The 26,135-nt window shown below is 40.9% G+C and overlaps 1 protein-coding gene across 1 annotated transcript in view; it reads right to left on the reverse strand.

The window, feature by feature from the left end:
* The window catches only part of PKHD1 (PKHD1 ciliary IPT domain containing fibrocystin/polyductin), a 433,598-nt gene that overhangs the window by 280,999 nt on the left and 126,464 nt on the right, over positions 1-26,135 (reverse strand). The window contains exon 35 of the mRNA XM_060164227.1: positions 19,207-19,363. Within this exon, the coding sequence (XP_060020210.1) occupies positions 19,207-19,363 (157 nt within the window). The remainder of the gene's footprint in view (positions 1-19,206; positions 19,364-26,135) is intronic.

Consider the following 26,135-nt stretch of genomic DNA (forward strand, 5'->3'; position numbering starts at 1 on the left):
CATTTACTGACAGGAACTAATTATGACGCTAATGAAGGGAGAAAAGCTCAGCCCCAAAACATGAATGACCTGTGTTGTCAAGAATACTATAAATAGGACTAATTAGTTAATGCAGTAATCGCTCTTCCCTGCTAAAAAGCCTTTCCTCCTTATTTTATCAGTGGCAGGTACGTGTAAGAAATCTAGGGAAAGGAAGAGAGTTTGATGCGGAATTCAGCTAATTTTGGTTGATACATGATAACCAAGGCGAAAGTTCCTTGGTGTGGAAGAACAGAAAGTTTATATACAGCAGGCTGCTTTAAAGGATAGTTATTTGAGTATGGGAGGGCAGTGGGAGGACTTTATTTCTGCACTTTATAGAGCTCAACCCCATTTCTGAAAGCTGAAATAAAGAGCAGGGCTGAAATCAGCCTTTGGCTGTGACCCTTACATTGCTTGTTATGATTGTTCATGAAAGCTGAGTATGTCCCACGAGTGACCTTGGGTAATTTTATAAAAATCAATCAACCATCATTATTGTTACTTCCCCTCCAAAATAAATAAATGAACACAACTTTTTACATGTAATCACTTCTTCCCATTAAACATCTCTTTTATTTCTTTTAAAGGGAAGTAAAAGAGACTTTTAGCAGCTAGCTAATGTTTGCAAAGTACATCAAAACCTGCTTTGGGCCAACCCTACAATTAGCCATCCTCTGTAATAACCGCAAAATGATTCTGTTGTATGTGTGTGTGTGTTTTAAAGAAAAACAAATACACAGTTCTAGCTATTTTCCCCCTTACAGAAAACATTTAGAGTATAAGTATTTTACCTTACAAGAATACTCCTCAAAAGAACTGGGTATACCTTCTATCCCAGTTTTTTCCCTCTAGTCTCTTTGGAACCCTCCCCAGCTGTGCCTTTTCCTGGCCACTCCACCAAAACTGGTCCTGTTGAGGTCACAAATGACAACCACATTGCTGAATCCAAGGCGGGATGCTCAGTGCTCACCTTTCCGGAGCAGCCAGCAGCATCTAACATACTTGTTCACTCCTTTCTTGATACTCCTTCCCCTCGCCCACCGAGCACTGTGCCCTCCTGGATGGCCTCCCACCTCCTGAGCCTTCCCTCCTGACCTCCTCTGCCTGATTCCTCCTGCTTGTCCCAACCACTGACACTTGGAATGTCACAAGACTCAGTCCCTTGATCACTTTTTTTCTCACCTTGTCTTAAAGTTTTAAACCCCATCATATGCTCATCGCTGATAACTCCCAGATTTAAATCTCTAAGGCCCACCTCCGCCCTCAGCTCAAGGCTCATCGCCCCAACTGCTACTTGACATCTCCGCCTGGATGTCTCAAAGGTTTCCCAGCTTAGCACGTCCAAAAAGTGAGCTCCTCGTCTTGCCCCACAGTCCTTCCCTCTTCCATAAATGGCAACTCCATCCCCTCTTTGCTCAGTTTGAAAGTTTGAAAGTCCTTTGCTTTGTTTGAAAGAGTCAGCGTTCACTCTCTCTCACACCACAACCAAAGCTCCAGGGAATTTTGTGCATTCTTCCTTCAAAATACCCCTGTGATCCAACCCCTTCTCACCACCTCCACTCCTATCACTGGGGTCTAAGTCACCCTCATCTCATCCCCAGGTAACTCTAAAAGCCTCTTAACTCAGCTCTTTTCTTCTGCCCCTGTCCCCACCCCAGGGTCTACTCTTAAAACAACAGTCACTGTGATTTGTTTAATGTAAACTTTATCACATCACCTCTCTGCCGGAAATTCTCCACCGGTTCCCAACACACACAGAGTCAAAGCCCACCAAACCCTGCAGTGCTGGCCCTTCATGGCCCCCTCTCCCTCTGCTCTCCCCGGCTCACAATCCTCTGCCTCCGTGACCCTCTTGGTCCCCTGACTCACAGTCTTTGCCCTCACTGTGTGCAAGTCCCCCCAACCACCACCAAACCACAACCCAGCTCCCTGTCCACCTTCCCTGCTGCATTTTTCTCCATGCTGCTCAGAAAATCTAACAAAAAATACAACTTGCTGACTTGATTGTTTTCCTTATGGAAATAAACTCCATGAGAGCAAGAATTGTGGTCTATTTCATTCAGAGCTGCAGCCCCTGTGCCTAGAACAGTGCCAGGCATACAGGGAGCTGGGAAAGTGGTCACTAAATACGTGTGGAATGAAGTTACAGAAGTGAATGAGGTCTCCCTAGACGGACACGTAGAGTGAGAACACAAGAGAGACAAGACTGTCAAATAGTATTTAAAGACTAGACTCAGGAGAGGAAGTAGAAAGATTTTTGCATGTGAGTCAAAGAAACAGGTGAATTAGGAGAAGAATCAGAAGGTTGGGGTGGGTTCCTGGAAGAGCTTTAAGAACTGGGGAAACTGGTAGATGATGATGGCAAATACTTAGTGTCATTTTGAGGAGGATCTGGGGGAAAAGGGTGCAGAGCAAGAGTGTACTTGGTTAGGACGTACATGCCAGGTGATGAAATGAACTCGGGGGTAGTGACTTCCATTTTAAGAAGACGGAAAGCCAGAGATGAACGAAGGCAAGATGCAGGGAGAGATCTGATGACCCCCAATTCATTAGATCAATCTGCATCACCAAACTAGATCCTTCCTTTATTCAAAGGTTGAACCTAAATTCTCAGATGTAAGTTATCCAATTTACTTATCTATGTGGCTGAGCCTCCATTCAGCTTTTTGTGTCAACTCTGAACAATTCCTTAAAAAGTTTAGCATCCTGTATTTTGTTACCTTTCCAGTAATTCCCCAGGGGGAGCCTGTGGAACTCCCTTTCCCTGGAGAATTAGAGATGATCATCCATTCAGGGCGCACGGGTCCTGCTCTGCCTGGATGAAGAAGGGCAGACTCAGTGATTACACGGAGTTGGGGCGCTGTGCTACACCCTACTGTACCCTACAGCACCGTGTTGCTGTGGAGGTGGGTGTCAGGAGAAGGTGAGGAAGAGAAGGCTAGCATTCAGGAAAGGCAGCCACAGCCCGGAGCCTGCGTTCTGATGGGGATGCACAGAGCTTCCTTTGTTGGTCAGATCCGGATTAGGCTTTTGCCTGATCCACTGGAGCAGAGCCTGGAAGCTCTGAGGTGGGCTTGTCCCCGGCCAGAGAGGCGGAAAATCAATTTGGCTGGCAAATGAGATCCCCCAAGAGCTCAGTGCACACTCCATAATCTTATCCACTAGCAGCTCCGGAAATAAATGCCTGGGCCCTCACATATTCATGGGGGAGGTGAGGCATAAATCAGGCTTTAAGGATTGGGGCAGAGGCAATGGACTTTCTGGCTGGCTACTAATTAATCCAGCACAGAACACCTCAGCCTAGCAACCTAGGAGTGAGCCGCACACGCACAGGCTACTGCCGCTTTACTCAACTCTATTTTCATTTCAATTAAAACAGATATCAAGTGAAATTCTCCCCTTTAGCCGATGCTGCTTATGCATCCCCCTGTTCTTCCTTTAATTAAAAAACATGCTTATTGCAATACTTGCCAGAATCACTTTAATGGTATTTTAATTGTAAGGTCTCTGCCTGATTAAAAAAAGAAAATATGAAGCAGAAAGTGTTTGCAAAACTGTTCTCAGGATGCAAGAAAAGAATCACACACCGCCCCGAATGGATGCCACGTACTAATTCCTTAATTAGCCTGGCACTGCTAGTCAAGTGGGCAACGTGGAGGAGAAAACATATCGGAAATAAAATCATTGACTCAGAGCCATGAACAATAGGGAGGAATCGTTTTCATCAGCTCGTATTTCCCTTGTAGGAGAGACAACTGCATCTAACTAAAAATACCATACTCAGGACAGGCCCAGTCAATGTGGCCAGACAGATTTTTTCCACTGTTCTTTGGGAAAAGAGTAGCTGGGGCAAAGACACATACTAATCAAACTATCAAAAATTAAATACAAAGAAAACATATTAAAAGCAGCAAGGGAAAAATAACACACAAGGGAATCCCCATAAAGTTAACAGCTGACCTTTCAGCAGAAACTCTGCAAGCCAGAACAGAGTGGCAGGACATATTTAAAGTGATGAAGGAGAAAAACCCACAACCAAGATTACTCTACCCAGCAAGGATCTCATTCAGATTTGATGGAGAAATTAAAACCTTTACAGACAAGCAAAAGCTGAGAGAGTTCAGCACCACCAAACCAGCTTTACAACAAATACTAAAGGAAGTTCTCTAGGCAAGAAACACAAGAGAAGGAAAAGACCTACAATAACGAACCCAAAACAATTAAGAAAATGGGAATAGGAACATATATATCGATAATTACCTTAAATGTAAATGGATTAAATGCTCCCAGCAAAAGACACAGACTGGCTGAATGTATACAAAAACAAGACCCACATATATGCTGTCTACAAAAGACCCACTTCAGACCTAGGGACACATACAGACTGAAAGTGAGGGGATGGAAAAAGAGATTCCATGCAAATGTAAATCAGAAGAAAGCTGGAGGAGCAATTCTCATATCAGACAAAATAGACTTTAAAATAAAGACTATTACAAGAGACAAAGAAGGACACTATATAATGATCAAGGGATCAATCGAAGAAGAAGATATAACAATTGTAAATATTTATGCACCCAACATAGGAGCACCTCACTACATTAAGGCAAATACTAACAGGCATAAAAGGGGAAATCGACAGTAACAAAATCACAATAGGGGACTTTAACACCCCACTTTCACCAATGGACAGATCATCCAAAATGAAAATAAATAAGGAAACACAAGCTTTAAATGATACATTAAACAAGATGGACTTAATTGATATTTATAGAACATTCCATCCAAAAACAACAGAATACACATTTTTCTCAAGTGCTCATGGAACATTCTCCAGGATAGATCATATCTTGGGTCATAAATCTAGCCTTGGTAAATTTAAGAAAATTGAAATCGTATCAAGTATCTTTTCTGACCACAACGCTATGAAACTAGCTACCAATTACAGGAAAACATCTGTAAAAAACACAAACACATGGAAGTTAAACACTACACTACTTAATAATGAAGTGATCACTGAAGAAATCAAAGAGGAAACAAAAAATACCTAGAAACAAATGACAATGGAGACACGACAACCCAAAACCTATGGCATGCAGCAAAAGCAGTTCTAAGAGGGAAGTTTATAGCAATACAATCCTACCTTAACAAACAGGAAACATCTCAAATAAACAACCTCACCTTGCACCTCAAGCAATTAGAGAAAGCAGAACAAAAAAACCCCAAAGTTAGTAGAAGGAAAGAAATCATAAAGATCAGATCAGAAATAAATGAAAAAGAAATGAAGGAAACGATAGCAAAGATCAATAAAACTAAAAACTGCTTCTTTGAGAAGATAAACAAAATTGATAAACCATTAGCCAGACCCATCAAGAAAAAAAGGGAGAAGACTCAAATCAGCAGAATCAGAAATGAAAAAGGAGAAGTAACAACTGACACTGCAGAAATACAAAGGATCATGAGAGATTACTACAAGCAACTCTATGCCAATAAAATGGACAACCTGGAAGAAATGGACAAATTCTTAGAAATGCACAACCTGCCGAGACTGAACCAGGAAGAAATAGAAAATATGAACAAACCAATCACAAACACTGAAATTGAAACTGTGATTAAAAATCTTCCAACAAACAAAATCCCAGGAGCAGATGGCTTCACAGGCGAATTCTAACAAACATTTAGAGAAGAGCTAACACCTATCCTTCTCAAACTCTTCCAAAATATAGCAGAGGGAGGAACACTCCCAAACTCATTCTACGAGGCCCACCATCACCCTGATACCAAAATCAGACAAAGATGTCACAAAGAAAGAAAACTACAGGCCAATATCACTGATGAACCTAGATGCAAAAATCCTCAACAAAATACTAGCAAACAGAATCCAACAGCACATTAAACGGATCATACACCATGATCAAGTGGGGTTTATCCCAGGAATGCAAGGATTCTTCAATATACGCAAATCAATCAATGTGATAAACCATGTTAACAAATTGAAGGAGAAAAACTATATAACCATCTCAATAGATGCAGAAAAACTTTCGACAAAATTCAACACCCATTTATGATAAAAACCCTGCAGAAATTAGACATAGAGGGAACGTTCCTCAACATAATAAAGGCCATATATGACAAACCCACAGCCAACATCAATCTCAATGGTGAAAAACTGAAACCATTTCCACTAAGATCAGGAACAAGACAAGGTTGCCCACTCTCACCACTCTTATTCAACATAGTTTTGGAAGTTTTAACCACAGCAATCAGAGAAGAAAAAGAAATAAAAGGAATCCAAATTGGAAAAGAGGAAGTAAAGCTGTCACTGTTTGCAGATGACATGATACTATACATAGAGAATCCTAAAGATGCTACCAGAAAACTACTAGAGCTAATCAAAGAATTTGGTAAAGTAGCAGGATACAAAATTAATGCACAGAAATCTCTGGCATTCTTATACACTAATGATGAAAAATCTGAAAGTGAAATCAAGAAAACACTCCCATTTACCACTGCAACAAAAAGAATAAAATATCTAGGAATAAACCTACCTAAGGAGACAAAAGGCCTGTATGCAGAAAATTATAAGACACTGTTGAAAGAAATTAAAGATGACACAAATAGATGGAGAGATATACCATGTTCTTGAATTGGAAGAATCAACACTGTGAAAATGACTCTACTACCCAAAGCAATCTACAGATTCAATGCAATCCCTATCAAACTACCAATGGCATTTTTCACAGAACTAGAACAAAAAATTTCACAATTTGTATGGAAACACAAAAAACCCCAAATAGCCAAAGCAATCTTGAGAATGAAAAATGGAGCTGGAGGAATCAGGCTCCCTGACTTCAGACCATACTACAAAGCTACAGTAATCAAGATAGTATGGTACTGGCAGAAAAACAGAAATATAGATCAATGGAACAGGATAGAAAGCCCAGAGATAAACCCACACACATATGGTCACCTTATCTTTGATAAAGGAGGCAAGAATATACAAGGGAGAAAAGACAGCCTCTTCAATAAATGGTGCTGGGAAAACTGGACAGCAACATGTAAAAGAAAGAAATTAAAACACTCCCTAACACCATACACAAAAATAAACTCAAAATGGATTAAACACCTAAATGTAAGGCCAGACACTATCAAACTCTTAGAGGAAAACATAGGCAGAACACTCTACAACATAAATCACAGCAAGATCCTTTTTGACCCACCTCCTAGAGAAATGGAAATAAAAACAAAAATAAACAAATGGGACCTAATGAAACTTCAAAGTTTTTGCACAGCAAAGGAAACCATAAACAAGACGAAAAGACAACCCTCAGAATGCGAGAAAATATTTGCAAACGAAGCAACTGACAAAGGATTAATCTCCAAAATACACAAGCAGCTCATGCAGCTCAATACCAAAAAAACAAACAACCCAATCCAAAAATGGGCAGAAGACCTAAATAGACATTTCTCCAAAGAAGATAAACAGATTGCCAACGAACACATGAAAGGATGCTCAACATCACTAATCATTAGAGAAATGCAACTCAAAACTACAATGAGGTATCACCTCACACCGGTCAGAATGGCCATCATCAAAAAATCTACAAACAAGAAATGCTGGAGAGGGTGTGCAGAAAAGGGAACCCTCTTGCACTGTTGGTGCAGCAGTTGGTGGGAATGTAAATTGATACAGCCACTACAGAGAACAGTATGGAGGTTCCTTAAAAAACTACAAATAGAACTACCATATGACCCAGCAATCCCACTACTGGGCATATACACTGAAAAAAACATAATTCAAAAAGAGTCATGTACCGCAATGTTCATTGAAGCACTATTTACAATAGCCAGGACATGGAAGCAACCTAAGTGTCCATCATCGGATGAATGGATAAAGAAGATGTGGCACATATATACAATGGAATATTACTCAGCCATAAAAAGAAACGAAATTGAGTTATTTGTAGTGAGGTGGATGGACCTAGAGTCTGTCATGCACAGTGAAGTAAGTCAGAAAGAGAAAAACAAATACCGTATGCTAACACATATATATGGAATTTAAGAAAAAAAAAAAGGGTCATGAAGAACCTAGGGGTAAGTTGGGAATAAAGACACAGACCTACTAGAGAATGGACTTGAGGATATGGGGAGGGGGAAGGGTAAGTTGTGACAAAGTGAGAGAGTGGCATGGACATATATACATTACCAAACGTAAAATAGATAGCTAGTGGGAAGCAGCCGCATAGCACAGGGAGATCAGCTCAGTGCTTTGTGACCACCTAGAGGGGTGCGATAGGGAGAGTGGGAGGGAGGGAGACGCATGAGGGAAGAGATATGGGAACATATGTATATGTATAACTGATTCACTTTGTTATAAGGCAGAAACTAACACACCATTGTAAAGCCATTATACTCCAATAAAGATGTTTAAAAAAAAAAAAAAAAGAGAGAGTAGCTGGGCCAGCTTAATTGGTTTCCAGTCCTGACAATCCTATATGGTTCCCTCTATTGTTTTAGGCCAGTAGTTCTCAAACTTGAGTCCATCAGAATCACCCAGAGGTCTTAAAACACAGATTGGTGGACCTTGCCCCCTCATAGTACATTTGCTAATGGGGCCCAAAAATGTGCATTTCTAGCAAGCTCCCAGACGATGCTCTTGCTACTGATCAGGGAGCACACTTTGAGAACCACTGCTCTAGGTAAATGAAGCTTGTTCTAGATGTCCATAGTCCATAGTCTAAAACAGGTTGAAAAATACAAAGCTGGAATTGCAGATTAATTCACTTTGTCATTCAACTAACATTTGCTGTTATTTCCAAGCCCTTCTGCTAGGTGCCATAATAAAAATGTTAAAAATACACTTTAAGAAGGTCACAGTGAAGTTTAATTGCTCCAGGTGAATAGAAATACCCTGGTTTTAGTGAACTGGCCAACTTTACAGATAACCAAGAAAGAAGATAATAGTGATGACTCAGCCTTTTACTTTTTCTATAAAACATAAAACTCATGAAGTTAACCTTATCAATGAATTAACTCTATGCTAATTACAAAGTATAAACATATTTGTGGAAGAGAAACACTTAAAGGAATTCAGAACACTGAGATGTAAATAAATGCCTTTTATTATAGCTACTGTTGTCAATTACTACTTAACTAAACCTTGATTTCCTTTCTACCTCGAGAAAATCAAAACTTCCTTTTACCAACAAAGTTTGTGATATTTAAGTTCTGAAGCCCCTCAGCTGTTCCATGGATTCTTAGAAAGTCACTTAAGGCCTCAGAAAGAAAGGAGAAAACAGGGGGGAAGAAACTGTCTTCTCCAGGCAGGTAAAAATCGCCATAACTACCAAGTTACCCACTGATTCAAATAATCTCCTTCTTTCTCTGTATCAAAGGTCAATTAGCATTGATCCAATCACATTTTTTTACCAGCCCTGCAACCTGATACGTTTCTCTGAGCAATCTGTTATTTAAAAGGTTCCAAATATAATTATTCTCTGAGTATTGTAACCATGATTCAGCTACAACATAATAATTTTAGAAATGAACAATAATAGTCGTTCATAGTACTTATTTAAAAAATGAGCGTACATCCTTCCTTTACTTGACCCCCAGGAATATTACAGTACATGGGAAATGATAATAATGAAAAGCTGTCTTCAGTATATTTCAGTCTGCACAAGAATCCCAGATACATAAGCATCCCAGATTTCTAACTTCACTCCCAGTCTGGATAAACAGGATGTGAGAATCATTAATCAACAAATGAGGTAGAGAGGTAAGGAGAGACCAAGTCCTGAAGGACATTGTAAGCCATATCATGGTGTTTAGACTTGATGTTAAAGGCTAACAGAAAGTCCCAGAAGGGTTTTAAGGAAGGATGTTTGAAATATTTATCTTTTGTTACTGAAAATATTGTAGCTTCTGCGGTAGGAAAGGACTGGTCCCTTTCAATAGCATTTTTCATGTTACAACATCCAAGTTGTCAAGACATAAACTGTAAATTGTTTAATATCTATCTATCTGTCTGTCTGCCCATCTACTGAAAGCAAGTCCTTTCTCATAGCAGTGGCTTATCTTTCATTTAAGGCTAATCAAGTATGTCTGGGACTGTTCTCTGGAAGTAAATATTGTAAGTCATTGTCTGACTGGGAAAAATAAGGGGTTTCAGAGCCAAGTGTCCCCCCACATTAAAAAGCCTTTGTCTCTGATCTCCTGATACACAAATAGTAAATGAAATTGGTCACTGTCTGGACTAATCCACTAACATTTGAGGATACCAGGAAGGACTCTGATTACAGAGAAATTCACAACCAACATTAATCTGCCTCTTCCGGTCAGAAATTCAGTCATTCAACAATTATTTGAGTACCTACTATGTGCCTGGAAATATAATGATCCTGGCAATACAAAGGTGAGCAAAAACAGACCTGGCTCCTGCTTTCTTCAGCTTACTTGCCTAGATTGCACATTGCCAAAAGGTAAAGGGCAGAAAAAACACACCCTAATATTAAATTTGTAAAGAATTAATATAAAAGCAATTCATATAAAAGTTATATGATTTGTATATGAATGATATTAAAGTTCTTAGCCTATGAAAAATTCTATCAATGATCTACTTAGCTTTGGATATAAGCAAGGTCCCCACTCATAAAATAAGTAACACCAATTTGTCACCAAGAAAAGACTGACATATAGAGATGCACAAAATTAAGGGAGTTAAGGGTGGATTTCACAAAACTCAGGTAAATGTTTTCTGGTGCTGACTTCTCCATCTGGCTTCCACTTAAGATCACTGCACAGCCCAGGCCCTTCTCAGCACCATGCTTGAAACTATGGGAAGGAAGCTTACCAATTCCTTTACCACACTTCCCTCTCAGGGCTACAGATGAACAACATTAACAGCCGGTAGACATTTATACAAGCCACTCTCCTCCTGTAAAGGGAGGAAGTCACCACCATTTCCATTTTGTGCACTGATCTGAGGCGAGATCCTTACCCAAAGCCACAGGAAAGTCCATGGGTGCCTCATATTTGAACTCAGGCCCCCTGTTTGCTGACCCAGCCCCAATCAGACAACCTTGTCACCTTGTCTGTACATAATCATCCCATTTCCTGCCTTGAAGGGTAGCTTTTAGCTGGAAGAAGAGTCAATTCACTCAATCTCCTTTTGCAGCCAACTTGCACATAAGTTGTTTTAAACTTACCCATTTGAAACAAGTTTTGTCAGTTCACAAAACCCTCCCATGTTGACCAAGACATTCTATAGTTAGGAGAGGAAGAAAAAAAAATATTAACAGAGTATTGCATTTGTATCCAATGCCTTCAGATGGATTTCCTTTAAATCCAAGCTGCTCTCAGTGAAGTCTTAAAACTGCAGACACGGGGTAACCTGCCCCGTAACTCCCAGGGTCCTGATGCATGCACAGAGAGACCACACAGGATGTCCCAGGAAGCCCTGTTTCACAGCATTCCCAGATTACTGCATTGTAAAGCATTATCTGAAGCATGCACCTACTGAAACTGAGGTCAGTTTGGTTCTAATTAGAAGGAACCAAGTGTACAAACCCTGGGATAAAAAGGCTGTGCTGGATACAGCACTTAATACCTCACTCCGAAATCCTCAAACCCTCGACTAAGATGAAGAAACCGTAGGAGACACACAGATGGCCAACAGGCACATGAAAAAATATTCAGCATCACTAATAATCAGGGAAATGTGAATCAAAACCACAATGAGATAATCACATCACACCTGTTAGAGAGGCTATTATCAAAAAGACAACAAATAACAAGAGCTGGCGAGGATGTGGGAAAAACGGGAACTCTCCTACACTGTTGGTGGGAATCTAAGTTGGTGCAGCCACTGTGGAAAAGAGTATAGAAGTTCCTCAAAAAACTAAAAATAGAACTACCATATGATCCAGCAATTCCATTTCTGGGTATTTATCTGAAGAAAACAAAAACACTACTTCAAAAAGATATATGCACCCCTATGTTCATTGTAGTATTACTTACAATAGCCAAGGCATGGAAACAACCTAATGAATGGATAATTAAAATGTGGTGTATATATACGTGTGTATGTGTACACACACACACACACACACACACACACACACACACACACTGGAATATTGTTTAGTGATAAAATAGAATGAAATCTTTCCATTGCAACAGGGATGAAACTTGAGGGCATAAGACTAAGTGAAATAAGTCAGAAAAAGATTAATGCCATTTGATCTCACTTATATGTGGAAGATAAAGAAAAGAACAAAACAAAGAAACAAATAAAAAACAGACAAATCTAGCTCACAGATATTGAGACCAGATTGGTGGTTGACTGACATGGGTGGATGAGGGGTAGGCGAAATGGGTGAAGGGCGTCAAAAGGTACATACTTCTAGTCATAAAATGAACATGTCCTGGAGATGTGATGTACAGCATGGTGACTACAGCTAATAATACTGTATTGTATATTTGAAAGTAGCTAAGAGAGTGGATCTTGCAAGTTCCCAAAACAAAGAAAAAAAATTTTGTACCTATCTATGGTGACTATTGTGGTGATTATTTTGCAATATATACAAATACCAAAACAGTATGTTATACACCTGAAATTTATATAATATGTCATTTATACCACAATAAAATTTTTTTTAATTTTTAAAAAAGAAACTCTACAATGAACCCAGTAGTTGGTCAAAAAAGATGGCTCATCTCAATAAACCAAGAATATGCATTGCTAGACTACAGAAATCACCAGTATAATAGACTAAAAAGATCTGAGTGTCCTCAGAACTGTGAAATAAAAGAAAGAGTTTGAAGAAAACGAGACCACATTCCCAACTGCAGCAGAAAAACACACTTCCAGAGTCAAAATACCAAGGAGAATGAAGGCAACCTCATGGATAACTCTGCTACTTCTACCTCTGTATCCTTCCCTCTCTTGCTATAGAAAAACACTTCAATATGCATTCTGAAGATAACAGAGGCAGAAGCCATCTGAGGTCTTTATTGCCCAGCTAATTCTTTGAGTAATCCAGTTTGCTTTGTATATAGAAACAGCCACTAGCTGTAAATAAAATTGCAACTTAGGCCTGACATGCAGCCATCTCTTCTGTTATCCCCTTCAATCCAAAAGAAACAACAACTAACATGAACTGAATGCTTGTGCTGGGCCAGACCCTGTACTAAGGGCTTTAGAAACATTCTTTCATTTAGTACCCAGAACATCCATAAGCGTTGGGTGATACATTGCAGTATGGCTACACAATAGCAAACAGTAAACGTTAGCAATTGCTGTCCCTGCTGCTATTACTAAAACAGGCCTTACTCTAAAGAGGAGAAACTTGAGGCTTACAAAGGCTGTGCAACTTGCCCAAGGTCACAAAGCCGGTAAGAAGCAGAGCCCAGATTCAGACTCAGTTCTTTCTGGCTCAAAAGCCTGCCAAGCATTTAACTGCTTTGGTATACACCAGTAGACCAAGAAATAGAAAATCACATGAAAGGAAGCCAGTGCACTATTAAACAGCACAAGTTTCTGCTCAAGCCTTGTAAAATGAAGGCACTGTAAGTAATAAGAAACTACAAAACGTCTTCCTCTTGAAAGCCCAATGCCAAGGGAAGAGGGGTTTCTAGAGTTCATCCTCCCCTAATTGACCCTTTATTAGTCATCAGCTCTAGACCACTTCACATCAAGCTGCTTGACCACCAGGACAGAGAGTCACTGCTTCATTCAGAAAATATGGATGCTGCCCCAGCTACAGACCACAAGCCCAAGATCCTTGCCCAGAATCCATAATAGTGTACACAAGAGGGTAACGTTCTGTCTCTGTTATTATGGCTCATCATAATTACCTGGAATAAAATGATAAATTCAGCGATGCCTATGGCCGTTGGGCATCTTAACATAAAAGAATGAAAAATATAATTAACTAAATCAAGGCAAGATGCCTATTTCCATCCCAGCTCATTAGTATTAATTGATGGGGTTAATTCTCTTTTGTGTTTAACAGTACCTCCTAAAAAATAATTAAAAAAAAAAAAGGAGAGAAGAAGGAATGGAGGGAAGAAATTGAAATGGTAAGTAGACAAAAGTTCTAGGCCTTTTGCTAATTAACATGAAATCATAAGAGATATAGCTGAAGCTCTTATCAGCGTCACAAAATAGTGTGCCATTTTTTCCAGAAAGTTCAGGAATCAGTACATACAGCAGCATAAATAACGGTGAAAACTTAGTCTTTGGGTGCCATTTCTCAATTGCCTCAAAGAAATTTATAATCCTCCTTTCTACTATAAGTTTTACTTGTAAGAAAAAAAAGTGTGTTCTATTTTATAAACATAAGGAAGGCCCAGAGAGTTCAGAACTCTCAAGGGCCATATGTAGAACTGTTGGTTTTCCTGATGGAGGAGCCTGGTCCCTGTATATATTGGGATTCTGGTTTCCATGAATGGAAAAACTATGGAGGATGCAATATCTTCATAAAGTAGTTCCAAATGTAGTTCCTAGGTGATCTAGTTTCACTTCTATTTAGCACTAATCCTTTCAAAGTGTGTACATACTTCATGTGGAATGTTTTCTTCATAATACTGTGGAAATGGCTGAGAAAGTACTTCCACTATAATACTTTATATCTTGTTCGTTAAAATCTTTTTATCTTTTTTTTTTTTTTGAGGTACACAGGCCTCTCGCCACTGTGCCCTCTCCCGTTGCGGAGCACAGGCTCCGGACGCGTAGGCCCAGTGGCCATGGCTCACAGGCCCAGCCGCTCCACAGCATGCAGGATCCTCCCGGACGGGGGCACGAACCTGCGTCCCCCGCAGGCGGACTCTCAACTACTGTGCCACCAGGGAAGCCCCGTTAAAATCTTTTGAATAAATTATTTTTTGGCTTGAAATTTTTCATGACTTGTTTCATCCCATAGATGGTATCAAAAAATAAAGAAAATTTCACACAGCTATTTTTCTGATACCATGAATGGGTATGAAAAAGACAGACAGTAACAGATACTCAGAGAGTGAATTGCTGTTATTGATGATGATGATAACAATTCAATCTTATACTTGAATAGATTTTTATTGTCCTTCAAGTATCTTCACACCTATTATACACCAAGAGAAGACATTAGAGGTTGAGAGCTACACCATATCAACCAGATAGTTGAGAGCTGGGGTTCTTCCCCAGTGAAAGCCTTCTTCATATGTCTTTTAGAAACAAACAAACAAAAAATAACTTAGCAATGGATTTTATATTTCTAACTCATAAAGATATACTTTTTTATGTAGATGTGTAGATGTGTATACATGTGTATGTATGTAAATTTATGTATTTATGTGTGTACATACGTATATAGATAGATATCAGTGAGCACAACTAAGGACAGTAAAAGCAAATTAGTTGAGAAACGTGATATTTAAGAGAGGAAGAACTTCAAAATTATACTTCTTAAATTTCATCTGGGATCTGAATTCTGCACCATTTTACTTGTCTACCCATTCAAAAATCAACACATGTACTTTGAGCCCACATCATGAGTCAGGCACGGTCCTAGACACTGAAGAGACAGCAGTAAATAATTGATGGAAGTTCTTTGCCTTTTTGAGCTTATCCTAGCAGAGGAAATGAACTGTAAATAAACAAGTAAATTATAGTATCTCATGTAGTGATAAACAATATGAAGAAAAGTAAAGCAAAATAAATGGAGTCATAGGATTGCTATAATTTTAGAAAAGATGGCAAGTCCTCTCTAATAAGTTGACATTTTCTCAAAAAGAGAATGAAATAAGTGAGCTAGACACATGAATATCTGGAGGAAGAATATTCCAGGCAAAGGGCATTATGTGCAAAGGCCGTGAGGCAGGTGTGTCACTGGTATATTCACAGAAGAGCTGGAGCAGAGTGAATGAGGAAGGCAAGGTCAATGAAGGGATCAGAAGTTTAATAATGGTGTGAACCTTATTCCTAGTGAGATGAGAAGCCATTGGGGTAGGGGTGGTTGAGGAAAGAAGTAATAAGATCTGACATATTTTAAAGGGCGTGGACAATAAACTATTGGGGCTTATTTTAGCATATAGCACAAAAGTCAAATACCAATGACTTAAACACATGAAGGCATATTTTTCTATCACAAAAAGTACTTCAGAGGTGGGCAGCCCCAGATGCCATGCTAGTATGACAACTCGGAGAGTCCCGGGTTTCTTCCATTCTTCTGTTTCCTCATTCTGTTTTTTGGCCACACCAAGGGGCATGTGGGCTCTTAGTTCCCGTGCCCTTGCAGTGGAATCATAGATTCTTAACCACTGCACCTCCAGGGAATTCCCTATTTTCCCATTCTTAGCAAGTCAACTCATGGTCCAAGATGGCAGTTGAAAATGCAGCTATCACATTTACATTCCAGGAAGCAGGGAGGAGAAAGAAAGAGGGACAAATAGGGCATGGCTCCTACTAAGCCAGCTCTACTTTAAGAAATGTCTTAGATGTCCTGCACCACTCTTCCCCTTACATATCACTGGCCAGCTCTTAGCCACAGGCTATGTCTACCTACAAAGGAGATGAGGAAATATAGCATTTTAGCTGGATACACTGCTGCCCCAAATAAAAACTGGGGTTCTTGGGCTTCCCTGATGGCACAGTGGTTGAGAGTCCGCCTGCCGATGCAGGGGACACGGGTTCGTGCCCCAGTCCGGGAAGATCCCACATGCCGCAGAGCGGCTAGGCCCGTGAGCCATGGCCACTGAGCCTGTGCGTCCAGAGCCTGTGCTCCACAACGGGAGAGGCCACAACAGTGAGAGGCTCACGTACCACAAAAAACAAAACAAAACAAAACAAAACTGGGGTTCTGCTACTAAAGAAGACAAAAAAATCAGAAACATGGGAACCAGTTAAGAAGTTGTTTGAAATGGTCCCAGCCAAAAGTTAGGTTGAATAGGACTAGGTTGGTACTAATGGGACACATGTTGAAGATTCAGCCAGGAAGATTCACTGATGGATTGGTCATGGAATATAAGAAGAAGAAAGATATCTAGGGTGCCACCAAGATTTTTGGCCTGAGCCACTGGCTATTAAGTGAGACGGGGAAATTCCTCCCACGTTGAATCTGTGTGTATATTGATGTCTACACGATCAAAACTTGTCTCAGGTACAAAGTACATGCTCTTCACCTCCTCTCCACTATCCAACTCTAATCTTACATCCTGGACACTCGGATTACTTCTGTCTACATTCTGCCTTATCTCCTACATCACGTGTTTTAGAACTAGACATTTTACTCTTTTATATTTGCTCCCTAATTACTTTTTGTTTAGTAGTAATGCACATTATTCATGTTAAGCATTATTCCTCACTTCTTGTGTCTCACACAGAGCTCCTGGGCCACTTAATAAGCATTCACAAGTCATCTGTTGAACCAAATCTCATCTGTGTCCTTTCCCAGTTCTCATGCTTTCTAGAACCTATGACCCATATCTCTGTGATTAAAATCTTACTTTCACTCTAGGCAACCCTGCTCCCTACCAACAACTCCTGTTTGTACAGAAACGGGTGTCCACCACTTATCCTCACGATCCTACCAATGGGGGGGATGCTTCACATAACAGACTTTCCCTCTCCATGGGATGAGGGTTAGCCCTTCTAAACCTAGTCACTTATTCTAAATAATGAGAGTGAAGTATTGCCTGAACAGGAACATTTAGGAATAACCACCACTGAAAGGTGACAGCTTGGGGCAAGTATCTGGGTTACTAGGATCTTGAAATCTCCAAGAGTGGAAGACAGGTATCCACATACCTCTGCCTTTCCCTTGCCCTCTCTTCTCCTCTGATGCCTCTTCTCCATCTTCAGTCTCTGGCCCTATCAACAAACACCATTCCTTGCTGGAACATTTACCTGGAACTACTAGGATATCCAGAGACTCAGATGGGCTGAGTTTGAGGACTTTTAGCTGCAAAACTTCTCCCAAATTGTATCAATATCAGGCAAAGACCCTTGAGCTCCTGAAGGGCATCCCATCCTCCAACAGGATTTGACTCCTGTGGCGAGAATCCTGGTTAAAAGCCTGTAAAGAGCATCTTTTCTCTGAGCTGAGACTTGAAGTCTGTAATTTTCTTTTGTCATTGCCAGTCCTTAGGTAGCTGCTAGCTGTCAATAAGTCAGTACTCCCCATAGCCACTGGCTACACACACACACAACCACCACCAAAAAGACAGGTCAGGAGCTCAAGCTCACAGGCCTTTTTCCTAAAGGGTACTAATTAATTGATTTGCCTGAAATCTTCTCCTTGCTACCAGAGGGGAAAAAAAATAAGCTTGCAGAATAAAGAATGTAAAATTCCTAATAAGTCCACCTGTAAGAGACGGGTAGTAACACTCCATCAGTTTATCCTCTGCAAAATATTTTATTCTCCCTCATATAGCCACAATCTTACTTTAACAAGAACAAATGCTCCTGTAAATGTTAAATATATTTATAGTACAGAATTGTGTTTTAGTGCAGTTTTATAGATCTCTGTAACTAATCACACTTGCCAGTGAACAAGAGTCCCTTTGATAACCATTCGTTATTATCTGCCACTGAAGGAGGCAATGATTTTTATTCTCATTTAACAGATAAGGAAAGAAACTCATGAGGAGGTAGAAACAACTGACTTAGTCACTTGGTAATGAGGGAGAGGAGTTAAAATTTGAATTCTCAGTCTCTCCCCAATTCCCAGACCCTAGAGCTATGTGGCCGGTTTTGCAATAAGGAAGCCTATTTATATGACTTTCCACGGGACAAGGAAGTCAAAACTACAACAGGGTAAAAGCAGGAAGGCATTGCTTTCTTGGCAGAGAATTTCAAAGGCAGCAGCATTAACTGATTTCAGAGCCTTCTGCTATATCGTGAGTGCTGCCAGGGACAAGCATGAATACAAAGGACTTGAATAAAGAAGCATATTCTTGGAGAACACTGATCACCCTCTTGCATTTGAAAAATTAAAATAATCAAGCTCTGTGCTTTTAAGAGTCAAAAGAAAGGGCTTTCATTTTGAACCTTCTGACCACTTCTTCCTTTCATAGGGAAATCTCAATTTGGTCCGAGAATAAATTGTCAACCAAGGGCTGGAACTTATCCAAAAAGTTCCCCTTTCTTCTGCCCCTAAAATGATAAAATCATATATAATAATGCCACCCCCATCTCCAAACTCCACAAACCTTTCACGTGCAGGAAGTTGAGGATGCTGGTGTTGGTGTCCAACAGGAGCAGCTGGCCTTTCTCTACCGTGACGTTGTCGCCCTCTTGTGGCAGTCGCTCGGGAAACCAGCTGTGAGCCCTGGACCACCTCCGGCAGAACTGAAAGGGAAAGTTGCCCTGGAAAACAGGTTTTGTTATTTTGTTTTATTTTGTTTTCAAGCAGGATAGTCTGGGTGATCCATCAGAACAGAAACTCCTTAAACTCAAATTAATTTAAATATAATTTTAAACATCTCCATAAAATTAGTCACCCTCGTACAACTAACTCAAAAAAGGGAAAATACGGAAGGGGCAAAGTCGTACTCAAAGTTCTTCTGTGTTCAGCCTCTGGAATTCTCCAGCGATATGCTGGTAATACTTTCTTACCTTTTTGCCCAAGAACAGGCCACCTTCTACCTAACAGATGGGGTCGATTCCATTTTTTATTTTTACAGACGTGTATTGAGTCTTGGACAAAAAGTCATAAATAGCCAGGAATAGAGAGAATTAACACATTCTGCTTGATGGGTGGCATTTTGCTTTACATAACTGGTACCACTTGTCACTGGCTCTACTGCCAAGTGTCCCTGTCTTATAGGAACATTCCTCTCTCCACGTGTTCAGATCCATCCTCCCACCCTGCCTCTTTTGATATTACTGATGCCTTTCCGTCTGTGTTTGGTGTATCCGTGCTGGCAAAGTTTGTGCACAGGAAAAATGCCAGCTGACTTCAGATGACAACCCAGAACCTCTGAGGGAGGTGCCGGGAGTGGGACCGTGAGGCACCTAGAGGAGGAAGCACCCTTGACCTCCCGCAGTCTCCCTCTCAGAGCTTTTGGCTTCCTGTTAATTTACAGTCACACTGAACTCATGTGGTTTTCAAACCAAGGATGTGAAAATCACAGAAAGCAGTATCTGGCTCATGCAAGAGGCAGAGAACAGGTTTAAATGTCCTGTGCAGCTATGGAACTGTAATTCTGATAAATGTAATGAAATCCTCTTGGACAAGGTGATTAGCTCAAGGTCATACAGATGACATGGGTATGCCTCTCTCCCAACAGTTCTTCTTCCCACACAGATTCCAACCTAATGCGAAGCCCCAGTTCCTATAAAACAACTGCCTAGAAAGTCCTCTTGTGAGATATTTGAGGCAGATGGGAGAAGATCGTGAAGAAGGGGAGGCATGTTTATAATACCAATAACTAAACCTCCACAGAGAACAATGCCCTGGAGTATTTCTGAGAGAGAAAATTCTGGACAAATGTGTTGCCAGAAGTCAGTAGATTTTCCAGGTGTACTGACCCCCAGCTCACTAGTCCTGAGTTATATACTGAACCCGATCACCAACAAGACTTGGGGATAAGGAAAAGCAGGATCTTTTCATTTTCTGCATCTACAAAGGAGAAATAACTCAGTGACTCATCCCAATTTAAGAGATGGAAAGGCATCAGGCACAGTGATAAGCAGTTCCAGCACCACAGGAAAAAAAGAACATGTGGTACCCAAGCATCATTGTGAGCTGTATGAACCGTGACCACAGGATGACCATCCAAACACTCAAAAAGTGGGAGAGAAGTTTACCTCTCCACCTATTTCACACTGAAGCTAGGCATGGGGAGGTAAAATTACGGAAGGGGCTCCTCATACGACTAGACATTCTACCTTCCTATAATCCTTTAATTCACTCCTGCAGAATCCACAAAGAAAAAGGGGGGCCAATAGGAGGAAACTGGAGTGGAATAAAGTGGTGAGAAGATGGAAAAGACCAAAAGATGGCGAAGACAACTCCAGAGAAGGTGAACCAGATTATCTGTAAGTCAGCCCTGAGTCACTAAGACATGTGAAAAAGCCTGGATTTCTAGAAGGTCAGAGGTGGAAAGAACTCCTATCCCTTTATTTTAAAGATGATGTTTCAGACAGGGTTTCTCAGCCTAGAGCTGTTTAAGGTGCAGATTCTCTCAATGCCACCAGGATGGAACCAAAAGCTCAGGAGGAGGGATCAGTTAGGAGACTGGAATTAACAAATACACACTACTATATATAAAACAAATAAACAACAAGGACCTACTATATAGCACAGGGAACTATATTCAGTATCTTGTAAAAACCTGTAATGGAAAAGAATGTGAAAAAGAATATATATATATATATATATATATATATATATATATATATATATATATATATCTCCAAATTACTTTGCTGTACACTTGAAACTAATACAACATAGTAAATCAACTATACTTCAATTTTTTTTAAAAAAACTCTCAGTAGGTGGGACCAGGGATCTGTCATTTTAATCATCTCCTCAGTGGCAATTCTGCATCAAATTTTGAGGACCAATTCAAGGCAAGGGCTAGAGAAGAGGGAGATAGATCAAAAAAAGGAACTGGGAGGCTCCCTTCACACCAGGCCCTGAAGCTCAGGGAAGGCCAGCAAGGGTGTGTGGATGGGCCATGAGGAGGAGTGAAGAATTCAGCAGCTTCAGCAGCTTGACTTTTTCTGAGACGTGAGCCTCGTGTTCAGATCCAAGCCCAGCTACAGAACTACACAAAAAACCTGGGCTCATGACCCTCACAATGGGAAGATGTGGAACAACTAGACGTTGATCAGGTAAAAGGAAGTCAGAGGAGGCCCATGCCATGATGTCTTCCCGTAATTAACTTGAGAACCTTTCAAACCTCAAGGTTAGCACTGATACCTGTCATCTTAGCTCTGAGGGAACTTTAAAGACTTTCTCTCTGGCTCAGAAGCAGCTGTGTGTATCATTGGCTTCCTTCCCTGTGTTCTATCATCTTGGCCTGGCCAAAAAGCCTTTGAAAATTGCTATACTCAGGACCTTCAAGATGGTGGAGGAGTAAGACATGGAGATCTCCTTCCTTCCCACAAATACATCAAAAATACATCTACGTGTGGAACAACTCCTACAGAACACCTATAGAATGCTGGCAGAAGACCTCAGACTTCCCAAAAGGCAAGAAACTCCCCATGCACCTGGGTAGGGCAAAAGAAAAAACAGAGACAAAGGAATATGGATGGGGGGCTTCCCTGGTGGCGCAGTGGTTGGGAGTCCTCCTGCCGATGCAGGGGACACGGGTTTGTGCCCCGGTCCGAGAAGATCCCACATGCCACAGAGCGGCTAGGCCCATGAGCCATGGCCACTGAGCCTGCATGTCTGGAGCCCGTGCACCATAGTGGGAGAGGCCACAACAGTGAGAGGCCCGCGTACCACAAAAAAAAAAAAAAAAAAAAAAGGATGGGACCTGCACCTCGGAAGGGAGCTGTGAAGGAGGAAAGGTTTCCACATACTAGGGAACCCCTTCACTGGTGGAAACGGGGTGGAGGTGGGGAGCTTCAGAGCCAAGGAGGAGAGCGCAGCAACAGGGGTGCAGAGAGCAGTGGCTTGTCTGCTCACCCTCTGGGGCAGGTGGGGGCTGGGAGCTGAGGCTCAAGCTTCAGAGGTCAGATCCCAGGGAGAGGACTGGGGTTGGCTGCATGAACACAGCCTGAAGGGGGCTAGTGCACCACAGGTAAATGAGAGGGATTCCAGGAAAAAGACTGGAACTGCCTAAGAGGCAAGAGACCATTGTTTCTGGGTGCGCGAGGAGAAGAGATTCAGAGCACCACCTAAATGGGCTCCAGAGATGGGCAGGAGCCATGGCTATCAGCGTGGACACCAGAGACGGGCATGAGACACTAAGGCTGCTGCTGCCGCCACCAAGAAGCCTGTGTGCGAGCACAGGTCTCTATCCACACCTCCCCTCCCGGGAGCCTATGCAGCCCGCCACTGCCAGGGTCCCGTGATCCAGGGACAACTTCCCCGGGAGAACACACGGTGCGCCTCAGGCTGTTGCAACATCACGCTGGCCTCTGCCACCACAGGCTCACCCCGTATTCCGTACCCCTCCCTGCCCCCGGCCTGAGTGAGGCAGAGCCCCCTAATCACCCGCTCCTTTAACCCCCTCCTGTCTGGGTGAAGAACAGATGCCAGAGGGTGATCTACACACAGAGGCGGGGCCAAATCCAAAGCTGAGCCCCGGGAGCTGTGAGAACAAAGAAGAGAAAGGGAAATCTCTCCCAGCAGCCTCAGGAGCAGCGGAATAAAGCTCCACAATCAACTTGATGTACCCTGCATCTGTGGAATACCTGAATAGACAACGAATCATCCCAAACTTGAGGCAGTGGACTTTAAGAGCAACTGTAGACGTGGGGTTTGCTGTATGCAACTGACTAGATTCTGATTTATATGTTTATCTTAGTTTAGTTTTTAGTGCTTGTTATCATTGGTGGATTTGTTTATTGGTTGGGTTGCTCTCTTTTTTTATTTTTATTTTTTATTACTTTTTTATTTTAACATATATTTTTTAATTTTAATAACTTTATTTCTTTTCTTTTATTTTTCTTTCTTTCTTTTTTGTCTCCCTTTTCTTCTGAGCTGTGTGGCTAACAGGGTCTTGGTGCTCTAGTCAGGTGTCAGGCCTGGAACTCTGAGGAGGGAGAGCTGAGTTCAGGACATTGGTCCACCAGAGACCTCCCGGCCCCACGTAATATCAGTCAGCGAGAGCTCTCCCAGAGATCTCCAACTCAACACTAAGGCCCTGCTCAACTCAACAACCAGCAAGCTCCAGTGCTGGACACCCCATGCCAAACAACTAGCAAGACAAGAACACAACGCTACCCATTAGCACAGAGGCTGCCTAAAATCATACTAAGTTCACAGACACCCCAAAACACACCACCAGAAGCAGTCCTTCCCACCAGAAAGATAAGATTCAGGCTCATCCACCAGAACACAGGGACCAGTCCCCTCTACCAGGACACCTACATAATCCACTGAACCAATCTTAGCCACTGGGGGCAGACACCAAAAACAATGGGAACTATGAACCTGCAGCCTACGAAAAGGAGACCCCAAACACAGTAAGTTAAGCAAAATGAGAACACAGAGAAATACGCAGCAGATGAAGGAGCAAGGTAAAAACCCACCAGACCTAACAAATGAAGAGGAAATAGGCAGTCTACCTGAAAAAGAATTCAGAGCAATGATAGTAAAGATGATGCAAAAACTTGGAAATAGAATGGAAAAAATACAAGAAACACTTAACAGGGACCGAGAAGAACTAAAGAGCAAACAAACAATGATGAACAACACAATAAATGAAATTAAAAATTCTCTAGAAGGAATCAATAGCAGAATAACTGAGGCAGAAGAACAGATAAGTGACCTGGAAGACAAAATAGTGGAAATAACTACCACAAAACAGAATAAAGAAAAGGAATGAAAAGAATCGAGGACAGTCTCAGAGACCTCCGGGACAACATTAATTGCACCAACATTCGAATTATAGGGGTCCCAGAAGAAGAAGAGAAAAAGAAAGGGACTGAGAAAATATTTGAAGAGATTACAGTTGAAAACTTCCCTAATATGGGAAAGGAAATATTCAATCAAGTCCAGGAAGTGCAGAGAGTCCCATACAGGATAAATCCAGGGAGAAATATGCCAAAACACATACTAATCAAACTATCAAAAATTAAATACAAAGAAAAAATATTAAAAGCAGCAAGGGAAAAACAACAAATAACATACAAGGGAATCCCCATAAGGTTAACAGCTGATCTTTCAGCAGAAACTGAAAGCCAGAAGAGAGTGGCAGGACATATTTACAGTGATGAAGGGAAAAACCTACAACCAAGATTACTCTACCCAGCAAGGATCTCATTCACATTCAACGGAGAAATTAAAACCTTTACAGACAAGCAAAAGCTAAGAGAATTCAGCACCACCAAACCAGCTTTACAACAACTGCTAAGGAATTTCTCTAGGCAGAGAAAACAAGAGAAGGAAAACACCCACAATAACAAACCAAAACAATTAAGAAAATGGGAATAGGAAGATACATCTCAATAATTACCTTAAATGTAAATGGATTAAATGCTCCAACCAAAAGACATAGACTGGTTGAATGGATACAAAAACAAGACCCGTATAAATGCTGTCTACAAGACCCAGTTCAGACCTAGCGACACATATAGACTGAAAGTGAGGGGATGGAAAAAGAGATTCCATGCAAATGGAAATCATGAGAAACCTGGAGGAGCAATTCTCGTATCAGACAAAACAGACTTTAAAATAAAGACTATTACAAGAAACAAAGAAGGACACTACATAATGATCAAGGGATCGATCCAAGAAGAAGATATAACAATTGTAAATATTTATGCACCCAAATAGGAGCACCTCAGTACATAAGGCAAATACTAACAGCCATAAAAGGGGATATCAACAGTAACACATTCATAGTAGGGGACTTTAACACCCCACTTTCACCAATGGACCACCAAAATGAAAATAAATAAGGAAACACAAGCTTTAAATGATACATCAAACAAGATGGACTTAATTGATATTTATAGGACAGTCCATCCAAAAACAACAGATACACTTCCTTCTCAAGTGCTCATGGAACATTCTCCAGGATAGATCATACCTTGGGTCACAAATCAAGCCTTGGTAATTTAAGAAAATTGAAATCGTATCAAGTATCTTTTCTGACTACAGTGCTATGAGACTAGATATCAATTACAGGAAAAAAACTGTAAAAAATACAAACCCATGGAGGCTAAACAATACACTACTAAATAACAAAGAGATCACTGAGGAAATCAAAGGGAAATCAAAAAATACCTAGAAATAAATGACAATGAAAACAAGATGGCCCAAAACCTATGGGATGCAGCAAAAGAAGTTCTAAGAGGGAAGTTTATAGCAATATAATCTTACCTCAAGAAACAAGAAAAATCCCAGGCAACCTAACCTTACACCTAAAGCAATTAGAGAAAGAAGAACAAAAAATACCCAAAGTTAGCAGAAGGAAAGAAATCATAAGGATCAGATCAGAAATAAATGAAA

This window comes from Lagenorhynchus albirostris, chromosome 10 (assembly GCF_949774975.1).
Source record: "Lagenorhynchus albirostris chromosome 10, mLagAlb1.1, whole genome shotgun sequence".
Taxonomy (NCBI): domain Eukaryota; kingdom Metazoa; phylum Chordata; class Mammalia; order Artiodactyla; family Delphinidae; genus Lagenorhynchus; species Lagenorhynchus albirostris.